At 43.5% G+C, this 22,040-nt stretch overlaps 1 protein-coding gene across 3 annotated transcripts in view; it reads left to right on the forward strand.

Moving 5' to 3' along the window:
• POT1 (protection of telomeres 1) overlaps positions 1 to 8,936 on the forward strand; it is a 364,682-nt gene extending 355,746 nt beyond the window's left edge. For 2 of the 3 annotated variants that reach the window (XM_029615658.1, XM_029615659.1), the window contains exon 20: positions 6,855 to 8,936. In XM_029615658.1, coding sequence (XP_029471518.1) covers positions 6,855 to 6,964 — 110 coding nt within the window. In that variant the 3' untranslated portion in view covers positions 6,965 to 8,936. The remainder of the gene's footprint in view (positions 1 to 6,854) is intronic. The other variant, XR_003858606.1, reaches the window with a different exon arrangement.
• Positions 8,937 to 22,040: the final 13,104 nt, after the last annotated feature.

Raw genomic sequence — 22,040 nt, forward strand, 5'->3', positions numbered from 1 at the left:
AGATTTGGAACTAAGTTTTTAATAGCTGAAAAAAATCAGCAAATTCTTGGGGATCAATTTTCCCACAAGCAGCAAAGAGCTCATAATTTAAAGAATTCTTTAATCAAGATGTAAAATAAGCTCTTCTTGTTGTAACAAATAGGCTCTATACTCAGATCGAATGGTACAAAAAAAAAAAAAATTATCAGCTGAAGAAAATTGCCACCATTTTCGCTCTGCCTTTTGCATAGCTTATGTCTTATTTCTGAATTCCTGGGTACACCAGGGTACTCTGCCATGCTTACAAAATTTAATTTTGCTTTTTAATGGTGCAACAACTTTAGTTATGGCACTTAAATCATTGATGAGGCAAAAGAATACACAGAATCATGTCACCTTATTCCATTCCATTTTAAATTCAGCTAGATCTATATAATGATTTTCTTTAGGCATGTGCTGTATTACATTCCCTTTTTTTTTTGTTCAAAAATAAACTTAACATAAAGAGTAATTGGACTAAGAAACAGTTCTAACTAAAAGATCAGTTAGAATACTTTGCTTAACATATTGGTCTGACAATAAATAATCAAAATCAGGAAAAATGGAAAGCCAACAGAATGCGTGCACTTAATGAAAATTACACGTCTCAAGCATTCATGAAAAAAATATATTTTTTGTTAGAATAACATCTAAAGGCATGATATAAAAGACCAGTATAACACCCAGAATGTTGAAGCAGGCAAATGAGATTCCAGACATCAATTGGTTTACATTTAATTATCAGTCTGCAGTCCAGTTTTTTAAATTTTGTTATGAAAATAAAAGCAATTCTTCCCTTGTAATTGAATGCTTGGATTCCGCCAACTTCCATGAAAAACCCAACCCAGCTGATTATATGTGACCTGCTGTGAATGTAATCCATTTGGAAGTGCCAAAAAGCGAAATATAAATCAGATAAATAATAAATAACAATATCAAGTTTCAAATCAAGCAATAATTGAAAAATAACATCTTAGCTTTAGTGGAACAAATATTCACTTAAGCTAAGGAAAAAGGAATATTAAAATTGCTAGATGTGCAGTTCTTATGAAATGGAAGACAAAGGAAAATTACTAAGACTTGAATCCAATTAGTTATTTTGTTTAATGCAGGCTTGGCAGACAAACTATACATGTCCCTGCCCCGATATAACAGAAATACTTTGTGATTAAATCGTCATAGTGAGGCAGAGGACAGTCCAATCAAGAATCCAAATGAAAGGACAAGCAAAGGAACAGGACCTTTTGCCTTGGCCCATCACTGGCAGGAAACATCTGCAAGCCTCTTCTTTTAGTGGCCTGAAGGTCTACTAAAAATGATGACATGAGGGCAGGCAAAGCTACCCGGCTCTGACTTCTAGCAACAGGACACAGATAGCAGATAATCAGACCACAGGGTTAAAATGCTAAGGGCAGTAGCAGAGTTGAACAGTTCTCACAGCTTGGCTCCTTTTAGCGGCCCGAAGACCTGCCAGCAATGATGATGTGGGATGAGCGAAACTGCTTACAAATAGATAAATATACAAAATGCAAATTCATTTTTATTTTTAGGATGTTGGTGTTAAGTATTCTCCCAGGACAAGCAGGATGGTAGTCCTCACATATGGGGTAACATCATCAGGCGGAGCCCTATTACGGAACACTTTTGTCATGCCATGAGCCCTGTGTCCAGTCTCTTTTTTCCGCGCTGCAGTTTGTCTCGCGTTTAGGAACTCTCTGAGATTTTTCTCACAACTTTTCCTCACGGAAACACTTGAAGTTTTACTTCACAAATAATTTCGCTACACGGGTCTCCCTTCACGTACATTTCATTGACGCTCGGTGAGTACTATGCCCTGTTTTCTGGTCGGTTCCTGTCACCTCACTATCGGTTCCCCCGGATTACCAACAGAATTGCAGCCCTCTTTTCTCCCTATTTCTATCACCCTCGGTCCGCCCCACGATGCCCGCGAGTGTCCTTGCTGCGATCTTCCATCAGGTCTAGAGGGATTGGGACATCCACGGTTCCCGTTGCCACCAGGGCCGCCGTCGATGCTGTCCTTGCCCCCGTCGGTGCCCTCGTCAATGCCTTCTTCGATGCCGCCGTCGATACTATCGAAGCCACCATCGATGCCCTCGACTAAAGAAAACGCTCTATACTTCGTGTTCTAAACCAGAGCCCCGTGTAATCCTTGGGCGACAAACAATGCCAGGAGCAGTAGAGGCACAGTGTCCGTCCATTACCAATACCATCCGGGACAGTGAGGGCATCTTCCTCTGTGCTGGAGAATGACCTGGCTGAGCACCGTGGGAATCATCATCACCGGCACATTGACCATCCATCACCGACGCCATCCATGACATCAGTGGCATCTTCCTCGGTGCTGGAGAATGACCAGGCCGAGCACCGAGGGAAACATTGTCGCCGGCACCAACGTGGTTCCACGTTCGGTGCCGGCACTGATACCGTACCGGCATCAATGTCCATTGAGCCAGTTGCGAAGCAGGCCCGGGTACAAACGTCTCCATGCTCCTCTGCACCCGAGGCGTTCCCCACCGACACCGGAGCCAGGTACTGAGCCACCACAGATTCATGTGGAAGTGCCAGTAACCCCTAACCTGTCTCCCCCTGTAGCTGCGCTACCGATACCAGCTTCCAGGGAGGAGCTGGACGTCCTCGTCTGTCAGGCTGTCCTCGATGCCTTCTGGAATCTATTAACACTGGATCCATTGATATTTGCACCGTTGTGGCACCGCCTCGTTGTGGCACCTACCAACGACAGCCTAAGTCATCGACGCTGACTCATCCTTCTGAGCTTCCATGGACCCCTATACCTATTCCAGGATCCTCGAAGGGCGATGGGCACTCTAATCCCGCTTCAGCACCGATCCCATCGAGACCTAAGTAAAGGGTGTGTCTGAAACCATCCCTTTCGACCTGGTCACTAAAAAGGACCAGAAGTTTTTGGGAGGTTCTAGGTCATAACATCTTCCAAGAACCATATTGGTGTCACATATTGCTATTTACCAGCTATGTTTGACACAACACCAAGGGAACCTCTCTGCCATCCACATGAAATTTGAGCAACATGTGTTTGCTTCGCAACGTCCTCCCATTGCCAGCAACAGGACTCCGTACTAGATGGTAACCTGGCTTATGGCCCCTGATTTACAGCCCGAAGTCCAAGATTAACTAGCTGATCTGCTATGCACCGCAAATAATCTCTTCATGCACAAGGTCCAGTAGATAGTGGGCTCAATTGCAAGACCACTGTGAGACCCTGCGACAGCTCTCTACGTTTCTTGCACAGCAAAGAGGGATGCTAGAAGGACCTTTAACCGCTGATGCTTCCGCGTGAGACCAACTGATATCCAGATCACACCAGCAACGCCAGTTGGGCAGACTCCTGGATTTTTCAACCTTGCCAGACAACAGAACAGCCATCCCGCTGAGGACCAGGGCTCGGGATACCGTTCCCTGGACGCAACAAGGCAGATGATTTTAATCCCGCTATTTCCTACTTTCAAAGAAAACAGGCAACCTCCGCCCATCCTGGACCTCAGAAATCTCAACAGATTTCTTCAGAAAGAAAAGTTCAGAATGGTGTCTCGGCACCATGCTTCCCTTACTACAACAAGGGGGTTGCCTCTATTCTCTGGACATTCTATATGCTTCATAATGAGTTGACAACATTTTCAATACCAAGTTCTGCCATTCGAACTGGCTTCGACAACTTGTGTATTTCACCAAATGCCTAGCAGTGACTGCCGCTCATATAAGAACATAAGAACATAAGAAAATGCCATACTGGGTCAGACCAAGGGTCCATCAAGCCCAGCATCCTGTTTCCAACAGTGGCTAATCCAGGCCATAAGAACCTGGCAAGTACCCAAAAACTAAGCTATTCCATGTTACCGCTGCTAGTAATAGCAGTGGCTGGCTATTCCATGTAACCATTGCTAATGGCAGTGGCTATTCTCTAAGTGAACTTAATAGCAGGTAATGGACTTCTCCTCCAAGAACTTATCCAATCCTTTTTTAAACACAGCTATACTAACTGCACGAACCACATTCTCTGGCAACAAATTCCAGAGTTTAATTGTGCGTTGAGTAAAAAAGAACTTTCTCCGATTAGTTTTAAATGTGCCCCATGCTAACTTCATGGAGTGCCCCCTAGTCTTTCTACTATCCGAAAGAGTAAATAACCGATTCACATCTACCCGTTCTAGACCTCTCATGATTTTAAACACCTCTATCATATCCCCCCTCAGTCGTCTCTTCTCCAAGCTGAAAAGTCCTAACCTCTTTAGTCTTTCCTCATAGGGGAGTTGTTCCATTCCCCTTATCATTTTGGTAGCCCTTCTCTGTACCTTCTCCATCGCAATTATATGTTTTTTGAGATGCGGCGACCAGAATTGTACACAGTATTCAAGGTGCGGTCTCACAACAGCATTCACGCGTTTCCTTTGCCTGGATACTGCCTAATAAGGAGTCAATCCAAACAAGGAGCTCTAAATTCTCTAAGAATCACTATAAATCTACTACATTTGGCTGGGAATTCTGATCAACTACCATAAATCCCATATGGAGCAGATCTGGGTACTACAGTCGCAACGGCCTTCCTGCCCATCAACTGCGCAGACATCCTATATTTCTGCACACATGCAACAGCCTCAGCCCATCAATTCTTTCATTGCTGGGCCACATGGTTTACACGATCCACGTCACTCCTATGGCCAGACTAGCCATGAGAAAAACTCAGTGGATTTTAAAATTTCAGTGGCTCTAAGCTGTTCAACCGCTTTTGTCCCTGATCCATATCACTGAACCAGTACCAAATCCTCAGATGATCTTGGCCACGGTCACATCCAAATTGGGTTGGAGAGCTCATATCAACACCCTCCAAACCCAAAATGCGTCGACTCCGCTCCATGAAAAGTCTCAGATCAACTTCCTGGAGCTTCAAGCCATGCATTATGCCCTTTATGCCTTCAAACACTGCCTCTCACACAAAACTTTGTGGATTCAGACAGACAACATAGTGGCAATATGGTACTCGAACAAACAGGGACGCACAGGTTCTTATCTGCTCTGCCAGGAAGCTGCACAGTTCTGGGCCCTTGCACACTCCATGCATCTCTGGGCCACTTATCTAGCAGGCATACCAAACATACTAACAGACCATCTCAATCGATGTCTCCATCCTCACAAGTGGTCTCTGAATCCATGTGTAGCGAGCAAAATCTTCTAGCGTTGAGGTCAACCAACCATCGATCTCTTGCATCCGAATCGGATCACAGAGTGGACAGATTCTGCTCCCTACACAGGCATCGAAATGCGTTAGCCATGGGCGCCTTTGCTCGCCCCTGCAACAAAGGCCTCCTATATGCGTCTCTTCCAATACCGCTGATAACCAAAACTCTCATGAAGCTTCAGCAGGACAGGTTTACAATGATTCTCATAACCCCCTACTGGCCTGGACACGTATACTTCCCCATACTTCTCAACCTATCACTCCAGGAACCAATTTGCCTGCCCACAAGTCAGTCTCATAGCACAAATTCACTGATATTCTCAAGTACTTGTAGTTTCATGACAACCTTCCACACGTAAATCTTACCATTTGAAATGGGCAGGATTTACCAAATGGTGTGCACAACAAGGTATTGGCCCCTTTTTCCTGCCCCACACCATCTCTATTAGGCTATCTACGATACCTTTCGGATTCTGGTCCCCAGACATCCTCAGCACGGGTACACTTCAGTTCCATATCAGCGTACCACCAGGGAGTAGGGGATGCCTTGCTAACGGCTCAACCCCTTATGAGTCGACTTATCATGGGTTTTCTACAACTTAAGCCTCCTCTACGAGGACAAAAGTGTTCCGCAATAGGGCTCCGCCTGATGACATCACCCCATATGTGAGGACTACATCCTGCTGTCCTGGGAGAACACCTGTTACTGGTAAGCAACTCTGCTTTCCATTTCCCTCTAATATAGTCTGCAGCAAGGGTTATATACAGGTCATAGTAACATGATACAAAGCTCCTCCTCTTGAAGCTTAAGGCTTTTCTACCTGTTGAATCAAATACAGTTAGCCAGTGATGTAAGGCTCATTGGGACCTAGTTCACCAGCAGTGTAGTCTGAAAAAGACTCAAAATAAAATTATTGTAATAAAATATTCATTCATGTAACTGAATACATCAAAGTATGTAGCATATGATATCATTTGGAATTTAGGAGAGATGGTACAGACTGTGTAAGTTTAATAGTACTGTACTTTACAGTCAGACAAAATTTGTATTTTATTTTACTCACATAGTCTGCACCAAGGGACATACAGAAGCATTACTTTCTTTTTATCCCACCAAACCAGTCTAGAGACATGGGTCCCCCCCCCACCCCCAAACAATGAATAATGACATCCCCATGTATAGGGTACTGCGCAAGCCTGCAGCACTCTAGTATTCTCTGTCTCCAGCAGATAGTAGATGTGCAAGCTCACGCACCTGATGAAGGACTGAGAGAGATTGCTCATGGGGGAATGGACCCAGTGGTCCTTTCTGTTGAGTAGGGTCAAGTAAAGGGGGGCTGTGGCTCTCACTGGCATTGGATAGGGGGATGATGGGCAGAGCGAAGGCTGATGGTACTCTGTTTTATTTTGTGCCACATAATGCCCAGAGAGAGGCATTTTTAGTATGTTAGGTAACCAGACACCTTCTAGGGTGCTAATCTTTGCTTAATAAATCTGTATTCCTGCTATTAGTGTCCATGGTATTTTCTGTTTTGTAGTCTGATCCGTTGTGCTTTGAAATACATTAAAGCCTAAAAATGGAATTTTGTTTTTGTATTTGTAGATGACCATCCATGGTTAGAATGTTGCATCAAGTCATATAATACAAAGGGTGGAATGGAATCCCGAGTTTGCTACCAAATCTTTGATACAGTGGTTGTTGAAAATATTTAGTGATATGAATCACCAATGGAAATAAAATCAACTGGTATCATGAAAAAATAAAGAAAAATGAATTATTTCAGCCTGAGGAAACCTAGTACTAAATATAAATAGTTATGAACTGTTCGGTAAAGAAGTTTTACATATATTTTATATTGAGATACAGGGCCATCCCTAAAGTAAGGTCAGTCAGAGTGACTGCCATGGTCCCTGTACCTCAGTGGTCTCTGGCACTGTGCCAAACATCGCTCCACCCCACACCCAGCCTGCATCTGCAATCACTTCTGTCAATTTCAATCTTTCTCCTAGGACAAGCAAGATGGAAGTCCTCACACATGGGGGACATCATCAGATGGAGCCCGGCACGGAAAACATCTGTGAAAGTTTCTAGAAACTTTGGCTGGCACACTGAGCATGCCCAGCATGCCACCTTCCCTGCGTCCATGCGGGGTCTCTCTTCAGTCGTGCATGTAGATACAAGAAAAGAACAAACCAACCAGAAGAACCCAACTCCGCGGGGTGGCGGGTGGTTTTCGTGAGGACTAACATCCTGCTGTCCTAGGAGAACACCTATTGCAGGTAAGCAACTGCGATTTCTCCTAGGACAAGCAGGATGGTAGTCCTCACACATGGGTGACTCCCTACCTACAGACTGGACCCAAACCAGCAGAACCGACAAGACACCAAACCAGATGTCAAAGGGCACAACAGAGGTGCTGGTGGTAACTGCAGGGACAGCCTGAACAAAAAATCAGGGACTTCCAGTGGAAGAGTTGGGTTCACATATGAAAAAGATTTCACAGGACAGACTGGCCAAATCCACTATCCTGCCAGCCATCCCTGTCCAGACAATAGTGTACAGCGAAAGTGTGAAGGGAACTCCACATCACAGCTCTGCAGATCTCTCCCAAGGGAACTGCATGCAGGAAGGCCACAGAGGTCGTCATGACCCTTTCAGAGTGCGCCATGGCGGGGCCCTCCAGGTGCATGCCTGCCTGGTTATAGCAGAAAGAGATACAGTCCACTATCCAGGTGGAAAGAGTCTGCCCAGCCTGTGGAGTTAAATGAGATAAACAACTGGATGGACAGCCTGTGGCCCACTGTATGGTCCAGATAGAAGCTGTCCGACCAGGTCAGAGGTTCACCTCCCCCACCTTTGCATTGCTGGGGGAGGTGAACAGATCCATGACCAGGGTCCTCCAGAGACGGAAGAGCCAATCCACTACCTCTAGTTTCAGGGACCACTCGCGAGGTTGGAAGATGACAGAAGTTTTCCATGCCGGGCTCCATCTGATGATGTCACCAATGTGTAAGGACTAACATCCTGCTGTCCTAGGAGAACATCTGTTAGAGGTAAGCAACTGTGCTAAATTCTGACCTGCATAGGATCCCATAGTCTTGCAGGACCCAATGGAACCATGTGTTTAGACTGAAGCCAAAAGAGGAGATGATAGACACCGTTAAAAATTGTCACACTGGTCCCACCATTGGAAGGAAAGTGGGAAGAATCATGTGATGGGCAGAGGAAGAGAAACACCTGAATGTATATGGGGAGAAGAGCCCCTGTAGAAGATGAGTTTCCCTGGCCCTGCTGAGGAAACCTTGTTTTTGTCCTATTTTTATATTAAATTGAAATATAAGTATTTTGCTCAGGTATGTTTTAATAGCTGAAGTAAAGTTTCTTAATGTATTATCATTTTGTTAATAGTTATTTGCAACAATTTATGCAATAAAGCCGTAACAAACTATTATATTATACCTTTTTTTGTACATTGCAGTAATTTATTAGTGAATAAATAGCACAAAATATTATTGTACAGTGTCTAAGCCTGTTGGAAACTATGTACCAAATTTAAGGATTTCACATCTTCAGTTAGAAGAAATCTATGTAACTGGGGGTATTTGCAAGAGCAAAAATTAGAATGCAGAAGTTTAAAAGTGAGAAAAAGTGTTTTTATGTTGCACAAAATGTATGCTTATAAACCAGTGATATTCTCTCCCAGCCCTCGAGGGCTGCCAACAGGTCAGGTTTTCAGTATATTCCTAATAAATGTGCATGAGATAAATTTTCATGCATACTCCCTCCACTGTATGCAAATCTCTCTCATGCATATTCAGTATGGATATCCTGAAAACTTGGTGGCCCTAATATAAACAGTTCAAAAGTTTACATACTCTTAGTTCTTAATATTGTGTATTGCCCCCTTTTGCATCAATGATGGCTTGCAGTCTTTTGTGATAGTTGTGAATGAGACCTTTTATTTCCTCATGTGGTAAAGCTGCCCATTCCTCTTGGCAAAAAGCCTTGAGATCCTGTAAATTCTTTGCTTGGCTAGCCTGAACGGCATGTTTGAATTCTCCCCAAAGTGATAATGAGGTCAGTAGACCATGATGGCCACTCCAGAAATTTCCCTTTCTTCCCTTTCTTGTTTAAAAAAGGATTGGATAAGTTCTTGGAGGAGAAGTCCATTACCTGCTATTAATTAAGTTGACTTAGAAAATAGCCACTGCTATTACTAGCAATGGTAACTTGGAATAGACTTAGTTTTTGGGTACTTGCCAGGTTCTTATAGCCTGGATTGGCTACTGTTGGAAACAGGATGCTGGGCTTGATGGACCCTTGGTCTGACTCAGTATGGCATGTTCTTATGTTCTGCTGCAGCCACTGAAGGGTCAACGTGGCCTTATGTTTTGGATCATTGTCATGTTCGAAAGTCCAAGTGCGCCCCATGTGCAGCTTCCTGTCATGAATGCAAATTCTCTTCCAGTATTTTCTGATAAGATGCTGCATTCATCCTGCCATCAATTTTGACTAAATTCCCTGTGCCGCTGTAGCTGACACACTTCCAAAAGCAGAGATCCACCTTCAAGCTTCTCGGTAGGGATGGTGTTGACTCTTCTCCAAACATACCCCATCATTCATCAAAAAGTGTTAATAATGCATTGATAATGCCCGCGATAAGGAAAAGGGGCATGTTTATGGAAATTTTTAAGTTACCGCACCTTGCGATAATCCCTATTTTTCGCATCCTGTGCTAAGGAGGGTGAGATAACATAGTACAAAATTTCATCTTTGTGAGACTTTCCTCACTCCAAATAACATCAAATATTCACCAAGGTGTACTGTGCTGTTTGTACAACTCACTCTACATGCGAAACTGGCCCCTAAACCACCACTAACACCTCACCACGACCTATTAAGTGGCCCTCCTATAGAGCTATAACTAGGTGCACACAGTGAGGCCCTCCCCAGAGGCGCTCTCTTTCTCTCCCTCTCTCTATCTCTCTTTCTCCCCCCCCCAAGCCCAGAAATGGTCAAAATGAATTCCCAAAATGTTTGCAAATTGCGTTATGGCCATTTCGGGCATATTGCACAGCTTAACGCCAGGGAAAAATGTGTAATTATTTCCAGCATTAAAATCATGCGATATTGACCCTAATTTAACTAATTCCAGCCCAAAACTCCTCCCCGATCCCGCTCCCCTCAAAAATTTGCATTCATGCCATGCACTACAGTGTTTTTCGCATGCATTATGGCGTTAATGCCATAATGCGTTTTGATGAAAGATGCGGGTAGTGTGTGTTTGGGACCATAAAGTTCAACTTTGGTCTCATCATTCCAAATGTTTTGAAGCTTCTCTAGGTGCTGTTTGGTGTATTATAAGCTTGTTGTTTTATGGCATTAGTGCAACAATGGCTTTTTTCTTGCAACTCTACCATGCAGCCCATTTTTGTTCATGTATCTCCTTATTGTGCATGCTGAAACACCCACACCGCTTTGTTTCAGAGAAGCCTGCATTTCAGCAGAAATTGCTTCCCAACAAATTTTCCTGGCAGCTATGTCTGTTCCACTTTCATCAGTACTGATTGGCAGTTTCAGGTCTTTGGACATCTTTTTATATCCTTTTCCTGATTTATAAAGTTGAATTACATTTGCTCGCAGTTCCTTTGACAGTTCTTTTGCTTTCCCCATGCTTCAGTAATCACCAAAGTCTGTGCAGCCCTGGATGAAATGCACAAGGGTTTCTCAACAGCTAAGGAACTCATCAGCTATTTACATACAGACACTAATTACAATCAAACAAGGCACAGGTGTGAATACATAGCTATCATTTCCATCTCAATTTTTGTATGTCAACTTGAGTGTATATTAGCCCAAACATTCAAGGGTATGTAAACTTTTGAACAGGACCATTTTATTATTTCCTTTATTGCTATGGTTTGTTTAATGATTATCTATTCTGTGATGTATAAAAGTTTAATTTGAAGCACATTGAAAAAAGACGTGTTGTGTTTAATCATGCATGTTTTCTTAAAATACTACACATCTTACAAATTCGGCCAGGGGTATATAAACTTATGAGAACTACTGTATTCCAATAAAAAAAACGGTATTGTCTTGTATATTTTTATTGTCCTTTATTTCTGTGCAGTGAAGAACTGGAAATTCTTTGAAAGCAATTACTGTAAAGGAAAAAGTGTCTGACGCAAGAGACAAAGATTTTAACATCCTAAAAGAACCATATTTGGGATTCAGTTTTGGACCTAATTAATTCTCTTAGTTTGATATGGTTCAAGTAGAAAAATTTAAAAAGTATCAGTATGATATCAAAGGTGAGCTAAAGAAAAGGCTTTTCAAAAAACATCAACTACTTATTGCACCAGATGGAAGTCCACCATCAAGAATTAACAGGTATTAGGCAAAAGCTAGAAGCAACATTGTCCAGAACTGCAGGAAGGAATCAGAGTAAGCAACATCATAGACCTTCTTAAAGACAGTACTGATGAGAGAGCACAATATATGTATAAATACAAAGATTCACTGCAAAATAATTTTGTTTGCAGCATAAATCTTAATTTAATTCTTTCTTATCAATAATGTCTGTGAGTCTTCCTATGTTGAAATACCCAAAAAACATTTATCTTTCATGATGTGAAAGTCATCTCAAAACCACATGTCATCAAAATGTTCAAACTATATTCCAGTTTATTTACCTGCATAATGAGAATTTGAGAATTCTTTAAAATGAAATAAAAACTGAGCATATAGGGAAAATAGCATGTAATTTGATAAACAATTTTTATTTCCTAAAGGAAGATACATAATGTAATGACACTCCTATTACATATAGAAGAAGAAAGAAAATATTTCATCAATATGAATTTAACAAAATGGTATTTTTAGTGTTTGTTTACAAAGTAAAAAGGAATTCCTAATGGAGATATGGTGTCCTGTCTGTCTGTGACCTCATTTCAGTAGTCAAACAAGTACACAGTTTGTCCTGATAATTGAGATGCAATAGTTGGAAAAGTTGTTTAGTCAAATTTGATAGCTAAAAACTTTTGGTGGTGCTCCACTCCTGGAACCAGGTCCTTGCCACGGCTTCCATGTTCTTTCAGGATCAGGACTTAGTCACCAGTGTTAGCACACACCAAACTGCTCTGCACATTATACAATGTTCATTTAGACTAAAATGATTAGTTAATGATATCTGCAAAAGAAGCTATATATGTGGGATGTACAATTACGGGTAAACTTTAAATGGGCCATGCGCGTAAAAATGGGGGTTATGTGTGTGGCCGGGCCTTGTGCGTGCCGCGCACATTTTCAAAGAGGCCTGGCCACACGCGTAACTCCCACGCCGGGCCCAAGGAAAGGGGCGGTCTGGGGAAAGGGGAGGAGCTGGAGGCGGCTGTTACAGTGGCCATTTGCCGCTGTGCCAGGGAAGCGCCTGCTGCAAGTTGCTTCTGCTCCAACAGAGCAGTAAGCAACAAAATAAAAAGAAAAGGTAGGAGAAAGGATTTAGGGGGTGGGGAGGAGAAGGGAAGGGAAGGGAGGTTAGGTAGGGGGGTAGGGAACTGAGGAAGGCCGGGATGCGTAGCGTGCAAAAATTGCAGAAGTCTCCCCCCTTGCGCATGCCGCCTGCGCATGCACGCAGCCCATGGATTTTTATAACATGCGCATGCGCCGGGAAGGAGGTGCATACCTTTAAAAATCTACCCTTTACTGTGTAAACGAACACCACTCCCAGGTATGCATATGCCCAGTAGGAATGCACAACTATTTGTTCTCTATCAGTTGTGACCAGTTTTTATTTCATCTTAAGGAATGAGAGATTCATGCCTTTCTATCAACAGAAACTATTGAGAATATTAGTAATCCTCAGCTAATAGAAGTGGAGGCAGAACTGAAATTAAAGGTAGATCATCTTCATTCCTATCACAGTGGTTATGCTTCTCAAATTCTTGAAATTGATTAGAATCTTTTTTCAGTAGCATAGTCAGAGGATTCCATTATGATAAGCTTGAAAAGAATTAATGTGAACTTGATGAAACTACAAACAAATGTGTACATGATAAAATAAAGTAAAATATATTTCCAAATACATATAAGTTTGAAATACATGCCATTTGAGTTTCACACTCTTTTTGGTGCATTTCAGATTTAAGGGAAAATTAAATAAGGGTTGTTTCCCTGTACTACCCTGATCAGTCCAGACTCGTGTTTTGCCTCCCTTCCAACAGATGGAGACAGAGAACGTTTTGCAGGCACCATCTCTTAACCCAGAGTGCCACCTGCAGCTCCTCAGTATTTCTCTGTCTCCAGCAGATGGAGGTGGTGCAAAACCTGCATTTCTGAACCAAAAAAAAAAAAATTATAAAGAGGAGATTTCTTTCAGGAGTTCATTTTTAGGAGAGCATTATGCCTCCCAGGAGATTGATAGATCCTGGAGGGACCATCCCTCCTGGTAGAAGGCTGGAGCGAGCAGGGGTTGGGGACCCCAAAATTGCTTGGGCTGGCATACCGGGAGTGACAGCCAGTGGTCTGGCTCCCTCCCCTCCCAGCACAATTTCTTCTGAGCCTCTGCCATTCCATAGGGGAGTATAGTCTGTTTGTCTTTTTTCTTGGAGGTTAAAGTTGTTAAAAAAAAAACACACACATACACACACACAAACACCATGTTCTCTGTTCCTAAACGACAGATAGTGGCGAAGACAGGTCCTGAAGGTTAATTTACTCTGACTCTCGGCGCAAGCACAGCAGTTCCCTCGGCTATTCGTCCATGGCGCGTCCCAGCCACTGCCTTGCCTCTGTGGGGAGGTTTCCTCGTGATTTTCGCGGGCCACCTCCCTGGCGGGGAGGGCTCACCGAGGGGAACTGCGGGGGCACTTTCCCAGCAGCAGAAGCCGCAACAAGTACACTCTGCTCCCTCTGGCGAGGCCGACCTGTTCCCATTGAACGCATGAATGGAAGCCATTTTGGATTCTCTTGCATGCACAGAGGAGAGACCAGCCGGGGGAGGGGAATTCCCTCCGCTGTCGCCAGCAAATTCCAGCCCCAAGGAGCCCTGGGAGGGCATGGAGGGGCTAGGAGAGGAGGACCTAGATCCCTTGGGGGGGATGAACAAGAGCCCCCCCCCCCCCTTTTTCACCAGAATTTATTTTATTGTTGCACCCGGCCTTTATGGCCCAGGGGGTCAAGCGGTCTTTTCCTCCAGAACATTGCCCCTCCACGGAACTCCCCAAGACGAAGCCTGCAGCATTGGATTCTGCAGGGGCTAACAGAATCCGCACTGTCAGAGCTCCTGCAGGGCATGGTCACCAGGCGCTGCACCTGGATCCGGATTTAACCTCTGCCAACCCTAGAGATGGACCTTCACTTGCAGCAGGGTAGGATCTGAGAGAGGAGAACCCTGGAATGATGCCTCCCCTGGAAGGGGACAATCCCAGAGTACTGCGCCTTTTTCAAGGGAGGAGCTTGCCCCTTTTATCCCGCATGTCTTAGCAGAGCTGGGAATCGCCATACCACAAGGGGAACAGGATCAGGACTTGGTGGATCCAGTCATGGCTGGTCTGCGCAGCCTGGCCACTACCTTCCCGTTCCACAGGATGGCGAAACAGTTGGTTGTCAGGGAGTGGGATACTCCGGAGATTGGCTTGAAGGTCAGTAGGGCCATGGACAAATTGTATCCATTGCCCGAAGACGTGCTAGAGCTGCTTAAGGTGCCTAAGGTTGATGCCTCAGTGTCCGCGGTCATGAAGAGGACTACTATCCCGGTGGCTGGGGTGGCGGCTTTGAAGAACCTTCACGACAGGAAATTTGAGGTGTATCTAAAGCAGATTCTTGAGGTGTCCCCTCTGGACTTCAGAGCTGCAGTATGTAGCAGCTTTATGCTCCGCACCAGCTTGCGATAAGTACAGCAGTTACAGAGTGCTAAGAATCTCTCGCCCGAAGAATCGGAGCAAGCAGAGCTCTTGGAGGCAGCAGTTGCCTATGGGGTGGATGCCTTATATGATCTTGTGTGCACTTCGAGAGAACCGTCTGTCTCGGCCAGGAGACTCTTATGGCTGCAGAACTGGTCAGCAGACATTTCATCAGAGGCGCAGTTGGGAGCTCTCCCCTTCAAGGGCAAGTTTCTCTTTGGTAAAGACTATCGGGGGGTCGGTTGACCCTTTTTTTTACGAGGAGTGGGTCAAGATCACGTCAGACCAGTGGGTTCTAAGCATAATAGAAAGAGGTTACGCTTTAGAATTTGCTCATTTTCTAAGAAGTCTTTTCATGTTGTCCCTGTGTGTTTCCCCAGCAAAGAGGATTGTCGTGAAACAGACCATCTGAAGGCTGAGAATGCTGGGGGCTATTGTCCCTGTCCCGCAGGGGGACAGGACGCTATTCCATCTATTTTGTGGTGCCCAAAAAAGAGGGGTCGTTTCGGCCCATTCTGGATTTAAAGAAGGTAAACGTGGCTCTCAAGGTTCCCCGTTTTCAGATGGAGACTCTGTTATCAGTAATAGCGGCTGTGCGAATCAGAGAATTTCTAGCATCCTTGGACCTGATGGAGGCCTATTTACACATCGGAATTCGCTAGGATCATCAAAGATACCTCAAGTTCATGATTTTTGATCAGCATTTTCAATTTTGCACTCTGCCCTTCGGTCTAGCCACGGCTCCAAGAATGTTCATCAAGATGGTAGCGGCAGCACTCAAGAAACAGGGCGTATCTGGATGACTGGCTCATCCGTGCGAAGTCGGAGTACCTGTGCCATTAGGCAGTAGACCTGGTCATGGACTGCTTGAGATCCTTGGGCTGGATGATCAACCTAGCCAAGAGCCACATCACTCCTTCACAGGTCCTGGAATTATTGGAAGCACGCTTTAACACCCGTATCGGGAAAGTTTTCCTCACAGAGGGGCGAATCTGCAAATTACAGTCACAGGTTTGGGACCTCTTGCAGGTCTGGTTTCCCAGGGTCTAGGATTATTTACAAGTCTTGGTCTCCATGGCCTCAACTTAGGAATTGGTTCCCTGGGCGTTTGCTCATGAGACCTCTTCAGAGGTCACTGCTTTCTGGGTGGGACCCGAAGTCAGAGCAATTTCATCTCCCTCCACTGCTTACCAAATCTGCAAGGTCCAGTCTCTCGTGGTGTCTTCCACGGGACCATTTGACCAGAGGAGTGGACCTCGAGGTGCCACAGTGGGTGGTAGTCACTACCGACGCCAGTATTTCCGGTTGGGGAGTCGTGTGTCAGTTCCAAGCGGTGCAAGGCCAATGGTCGGCAGAGGTAACGTAGTGCTCCATAGGTCTGTTAGAAACGAAGGCTGTGTGGCTAGCGCTCCAGGCTTTTCTCCCACTCTTCAGCAATTGGGCAGTCCGAGTTGTCTTGGACAAAGCAACGAAAGTGGCCTACATCAATCACCAAGGGGACACCAAGAGTCAAGCAGTGGCAAGGGAAGCGGAGATGCTGATGTTCTGGGCAGAACAGAATCTCGCCTTATTACACTGGGCAACAATGAAAGTGTTACTGACCTAAAAAGGTCCTACTCTGTAGAATCTTGATGTGCTGAACACGAATATGACCATGAAAAGTTTTTATTGGCTCTCGTTTGAAGATATTTAATATAGTTCACTTTCTATGTTTAGTCATGTAAATTTATCCAGTAGGACTGTAAATAAGCCTAGAATGATGTAATATTGCATAATACCATCATGCACACATCATCCAGAGTTTATTACATCATTTTCTGATGCAATGCAGTTCTACTGCCATGCTGCTGCTGAGTAAGCTGACGTCAGCAGTGTACTATATGAAGCCCAGTCAGAAAGGGTGAGCATTTGAAATATTCATGCTGGCTGACTACTGCTGGACACTCCGCAGAGATGCTCCCGAACAGGTGTACAAGAGACAAGCAAAGAAATCTAAGACGTAGTCTATGACTTCATTTTTCAAACGGTATTAACCGTAGGTCTCCTACTATTGGCATACAATTCAAGATGATTGCATATTACAAAAAAACTAGAGCCAATTTTGCATTTTCACAGTCACATTCATGTTTAGCACATGGAAATTTATAAGAATTGACTAATTTCATTTCAGTAACATGACTTTTGTGAAAATTTGTTGCCCAGTGAGCTATTGGCATACAGTTCAAGATGTAATTATATTATTGCATATTACAAAAAAACTAGAGCCAATTTTGCATTTTCACAGTCACATTCGTGTTTAGCACATGGAAATGTATAAGAATTGACCAATTTCATTTCCGTAACATGACTTTTGTGAAAATTTGTTGCCCGGTGTTAGCAGTGTCACACATAGCGGGTTCCGTCAATGTGCAGGTGGATTTTCTGAGCCAGCAGCAGTTGAACCCTGGAGAATGGGAGCTGTCGGACAAAGCGATGACCCTCATCTGAAACAGGGGGGGCCTCACCTGGATCTCATGGCGACCCACAAGAATACCAAGGCGCCATGCTTCTTCAGTCGCAGAAGGGAGTACGGGGCAGAAGGGGTAGATGCCCTAGTTCTGCCCTGGCCTCACAAGGTTCTGATTTATGTGTTTCCGCTTTGGCCTCTTATGGGCAAAGTTCTAAGAAGAATAGAGGTCCACCCAGGAAGAGTGATTCTCATGGCCCTGGAGTGGCCATGATGGCCTTGGTTTGCAGATCTAGTCAATCTCACAGTGGATGAACCCCTGAGGCTGGGCCATCTACAAAATCTTCTAAGGCAGGGCCCTATATTTTCTGATCAATCTTAGCACTTTTGTATAGCGGCTTGGCTTTTGAAAGGATGCAATTAAGGAAGAAAGGCTATCCGGAGGATGTTATTTCTATTCTGCTGTGAGCTCGCAAGATCTCTACCTCCCTGGCATATGTCAGGGTATGGTGGGTCTTTGAGCCTTGGTGTGTGGAGCAGGATGTGGCTCCTCAGACGGAGTCTGTGCCACAGATCTTAGCCTTTATGCAAAAGGGTCTATCAAAAGGCCTGTCCTCCAATTCCCTGAGGGTTCAGGTGTCAGCTCTAGGTTATTTATTAGGCAAGGTTGAGGGAGCATCATTGGCTACACATTCGGACGTCATGCATTTCCTCCGAGGAGTGAAATACTTGCAGCCCCCTGATCACAAGATTTTCCCCTCTTGGAACCTCAATCTTGTTCTGAAGGGCTTGTGTGCTGTGCCTTTTGAGCCCCTCAAAAGGGCTCCCATAAAAGATCTCACTTTGAAAGTAGTTTTCCTAGTGGCAATTTGTTCAGCTAGACGAGTGTCTAACTTCAAGCCCTATCTTGCAGAGAACCTTTCCTACAAATTTCGGACTTTGGAGTATCCTTGCGGATAGTACCCTCCTTTTTGCCAAAGGTCGTTTCAGAGTTTCATTTGAGTCAGTCAGTGGACCTTCCAGCTTTCCCGAATCTGGAGGCTGGTATGTCTCAGGCCAAGGAGTTGTGTTGTCTAGATGTCAGGAGAGCTTTGTTGCAATAACTGGAAGTCACTAACGGGCTCATTCTACCCGTTCCCAGGCAACGTCCTGGGCAGAATGTCAGTTAGTGTCACCACAAGAGATTTGCAGGGTGGCTACTTGGAAGTCATTGCACACCTTTGCCAGAAACTACCGGTTGGACATCCAAACATCCAACATCGGTAGCTTCGGTGATCATGCCCTTCAAGAGGGACTCTTGCAGTCCCACCCCAGTTAGGTAAACTTTGGTACATCTTAAGAGTCTGGTCTGATCTGGGTATGTATAGGGAAAGGAAAATTGGTTCTTATCTGATAATTTTTGTTCCTGTAGTACCTCAGATCAGTCCAGAGCCCCACCCAGGAGAGGAGAGAGCATTGTGGAGAGTCTGCGCAATCTGTTTTTTCCTTAATATTTGAAGTCTTCCGAAGAATAGCATAGGTTTCTCTTTAAATCTGTTTAAACTGTTTTTCCTCTTTCCTCTGCTCATTCTGGGTATTTTATAGAGGTAGTTTGTTAAAAGTTTTGGATTTTCAAATTCTGCTTGGGTACCGATTAATTCTGAAGGAGCTGCAGGTGGCACACCGGGCTAAGAAGTGGTGTCTGCGAAACTTTCTCTGTCTCCATCTGCTGGAAGGGACACAAAACCCAGGAGTCTGGACTGATCTGTAGTAGTACAGGAATGAAAATTAGCAGGAAAGAACCAATTTTTCTACTTGTACCATAGCTCAGTCATTAGACTATTGATTGCCTCAGGTACAATCTTAAAGGTGAATTATCAAAACATTTACACATATATATATGTGCATAAGTAGCTTGTACTCCCATACATGCTGTTTTATAAGTATATGTGTATTTTCAGCCTTATGTACACATTTACACACACAAAAAAGGGACAGTCTAGGAGTATTCCAGGGCGGGGCCAAGAGGTATGCACCCAAGTTGCTATTTTATAAGAGACTTACGTGTATACATTTGTCAACTTATTTGCATAATTTTACATCTGTTAATTATCTTGTGCAATTGATATCAGACTTGTCTATTTACTATTGGTTGGGAGGGGGAGGTCTGGGTGAACTGGGGGGAGATCAGAATGAAAAACTAGAAGGGTCTCAAATTGGTGAAGGTTTCATCAAACTGGTGATTTCAATTACACACATATATTTTAAAATATAATTACTTCCATGAATAAACTTTTACACGAGGAAGTCAGTTTTTTTCACAAATAAAGTATACACACATATGTTTTTAAAATAGGCAGGAAAAATTTAGACATTATTAAGCCGCCGTTTCTTTTTTTCATTGCCTTTTCTAGTTCTCTTCAGTTACACTGTCCTATACCTCTGACTAGCCTAGCCTCCAAGTTAACTACCCTTGTTATATGTAACTTCCGCTTCTAGTGAATTGTTCTTGTTTAAGTTATACCCTTTGTTACATGTAAACCGATCTGATATGAAATTTTTTCATGAAGGTCGGTATAGAAAAGTGTTAAATAAATAAATAAATAAATAAAAATGTCTTTTCAGTAAATTGCAGATATTCATTTGTAAAGAAACATATGTTACGGGTAGTCATATGTGTAGTTTATAATCTGGGCGTACCTAATATGTGCAAATTATAAAATACTAGATCTCCACATGCCCATATAAGCGCATATATGGGGCCATGCAAAGTTGTTTGAAAGTTACCCTCCCTGATTGTAAGTCCTGTGGGGACAGTTCCTGAATGTAATCCACTTCGAAGTGCCTGAAAGACATTATATAAATCAAATAAATCCAAGGAAGGAAACTCTTTGCACCTGGTTTCTGACACATCATGTTCCATCTCACCTCAAGCTAGCACCCGGTAAAATGAAGTGGCATGGGCATTTGTGGCATTCCCAGCATGATGCTGCTTTTCCAGGGAACTGTGCAGACATCTGCTTCTGCTGAATAACAATTTCTGTTATAATCTTGCTTTCTTAAAAATACTTTTAAACCATTACACCACATATGTAAAATGTTTACATATGGCAATAAATGACAAGTTATTTTCAGGCATATCATTTTGAACCTTATTTAACTGCAAAGAAAAAGTGCAGTTTTTTCCCCCAAGGAAAATGTCCAGATTTCTTACATTTATTATAATAGTTACTCAGGCAGAAATGCATGGAAACACCCTTTTAAATCTCATATTAAGATACTCTTCATTATTAACTTCTGGAGTTTACTGAACAAAATTAAAATGTAAAAGCTAGCACTCTAATTTCTTTACATGCATATTTTTTTCCATAGATTTTACATGGTGTAACTAGCCCATTTCTACTGCAAAGAAAATGTACACTTCTGCAAAAGTTCACATACTCACTTCCACATTTACCTAGCAACATAATGGATTGCATAGGGCCCTATTTACTAAGCATTTTCCCCATAAGTACAAAAGGGGAGAAAACTTTATTAAATAGACACCATAGTAAATGACGTAACACCACCATTTGGCACATTCAGTTTGCCCAGTTACTTGTGTCCACGTCACTAAGGGATACATCCCAGCTGCCAGCCACAGTATGACCATCTGCATGATTTCTCCTTATCCAGGACAGTTTGGGGGTTTTTTTGTCTTCCTCCATTCCCCACTATCTCAGGTAGAAGAGTATAAAAGATTCCCATTTACCTTCCACCTTTCCCATGCCCAATCAGAAAGTTCTGTAATTGTAAATGTTGCCCAGCCCACACACCCAGTCTTCTAGGTCCCAGGCATAGCCTGCCAGCAGATCCAGCTGTATGAGCCATTCCAGTAGGACTTGTAGTTATTACAGAACTTGCAGCTTGCCAGACACAGCTGTGAGAGTGTTTGTGAATGCAATATGAAGATGCAGTTTAATCTCCTAAGAAATGTACCTCGTGTCAGATTATATAACATTTTTCAATTTCTACTGAAGAAGTTAATTATTAAGTAAAGTTTTCTTTTTTGGAAGACCACTTGAGAATCTAGTGTGATATATATAATCCGGGGGCAGAGGACTTTGAAGTATATCTTGCTCCTTGCTTGAGAATGACCCTAGGGGCTGAAACTGTTGAGATGTAACACCCCTCCCCTCCTGCTCGGCAAGGGGAGACGCAGGAGGAGGTCTACATAAATTTTATTGCATTTTGCTTGTCAAAAGACCCTAACCTTTGGTGATAATGTTAGGTCACCAGTTTGGGTTATGTTTTGTCTTAAGTATGTCAAGTGTTGACTCCTATGTTACTGCTTTACTCTTACTTCAGAGTTGCTGTCTTGCCTTTTCATGCAAGTATTATTTTCTCTCTTCTAGTGATTAGGTAATCAGTCAGTCTCCAAACACTTGTTGAGTATATCTTTTATGATTTAAAATTGAT

The sequence above is a fragment of the Rhinatrema bivittatum genome, chromosome 9, assembly GCF_901001135.1.
Source record: "Rhinatrema bivittatum chromosome 9, aRhiBiv1.1, whole genome shotgun sequence".
In the NCBI taxonomy this organism is placed as follows: domain Eukaryota; kingdom Metazoa; phylum Chordata; class Amphibia; order Gymnophiona; family Rhinatrematidae; genus Rhinatrema; species Rhinatrema bivittatum.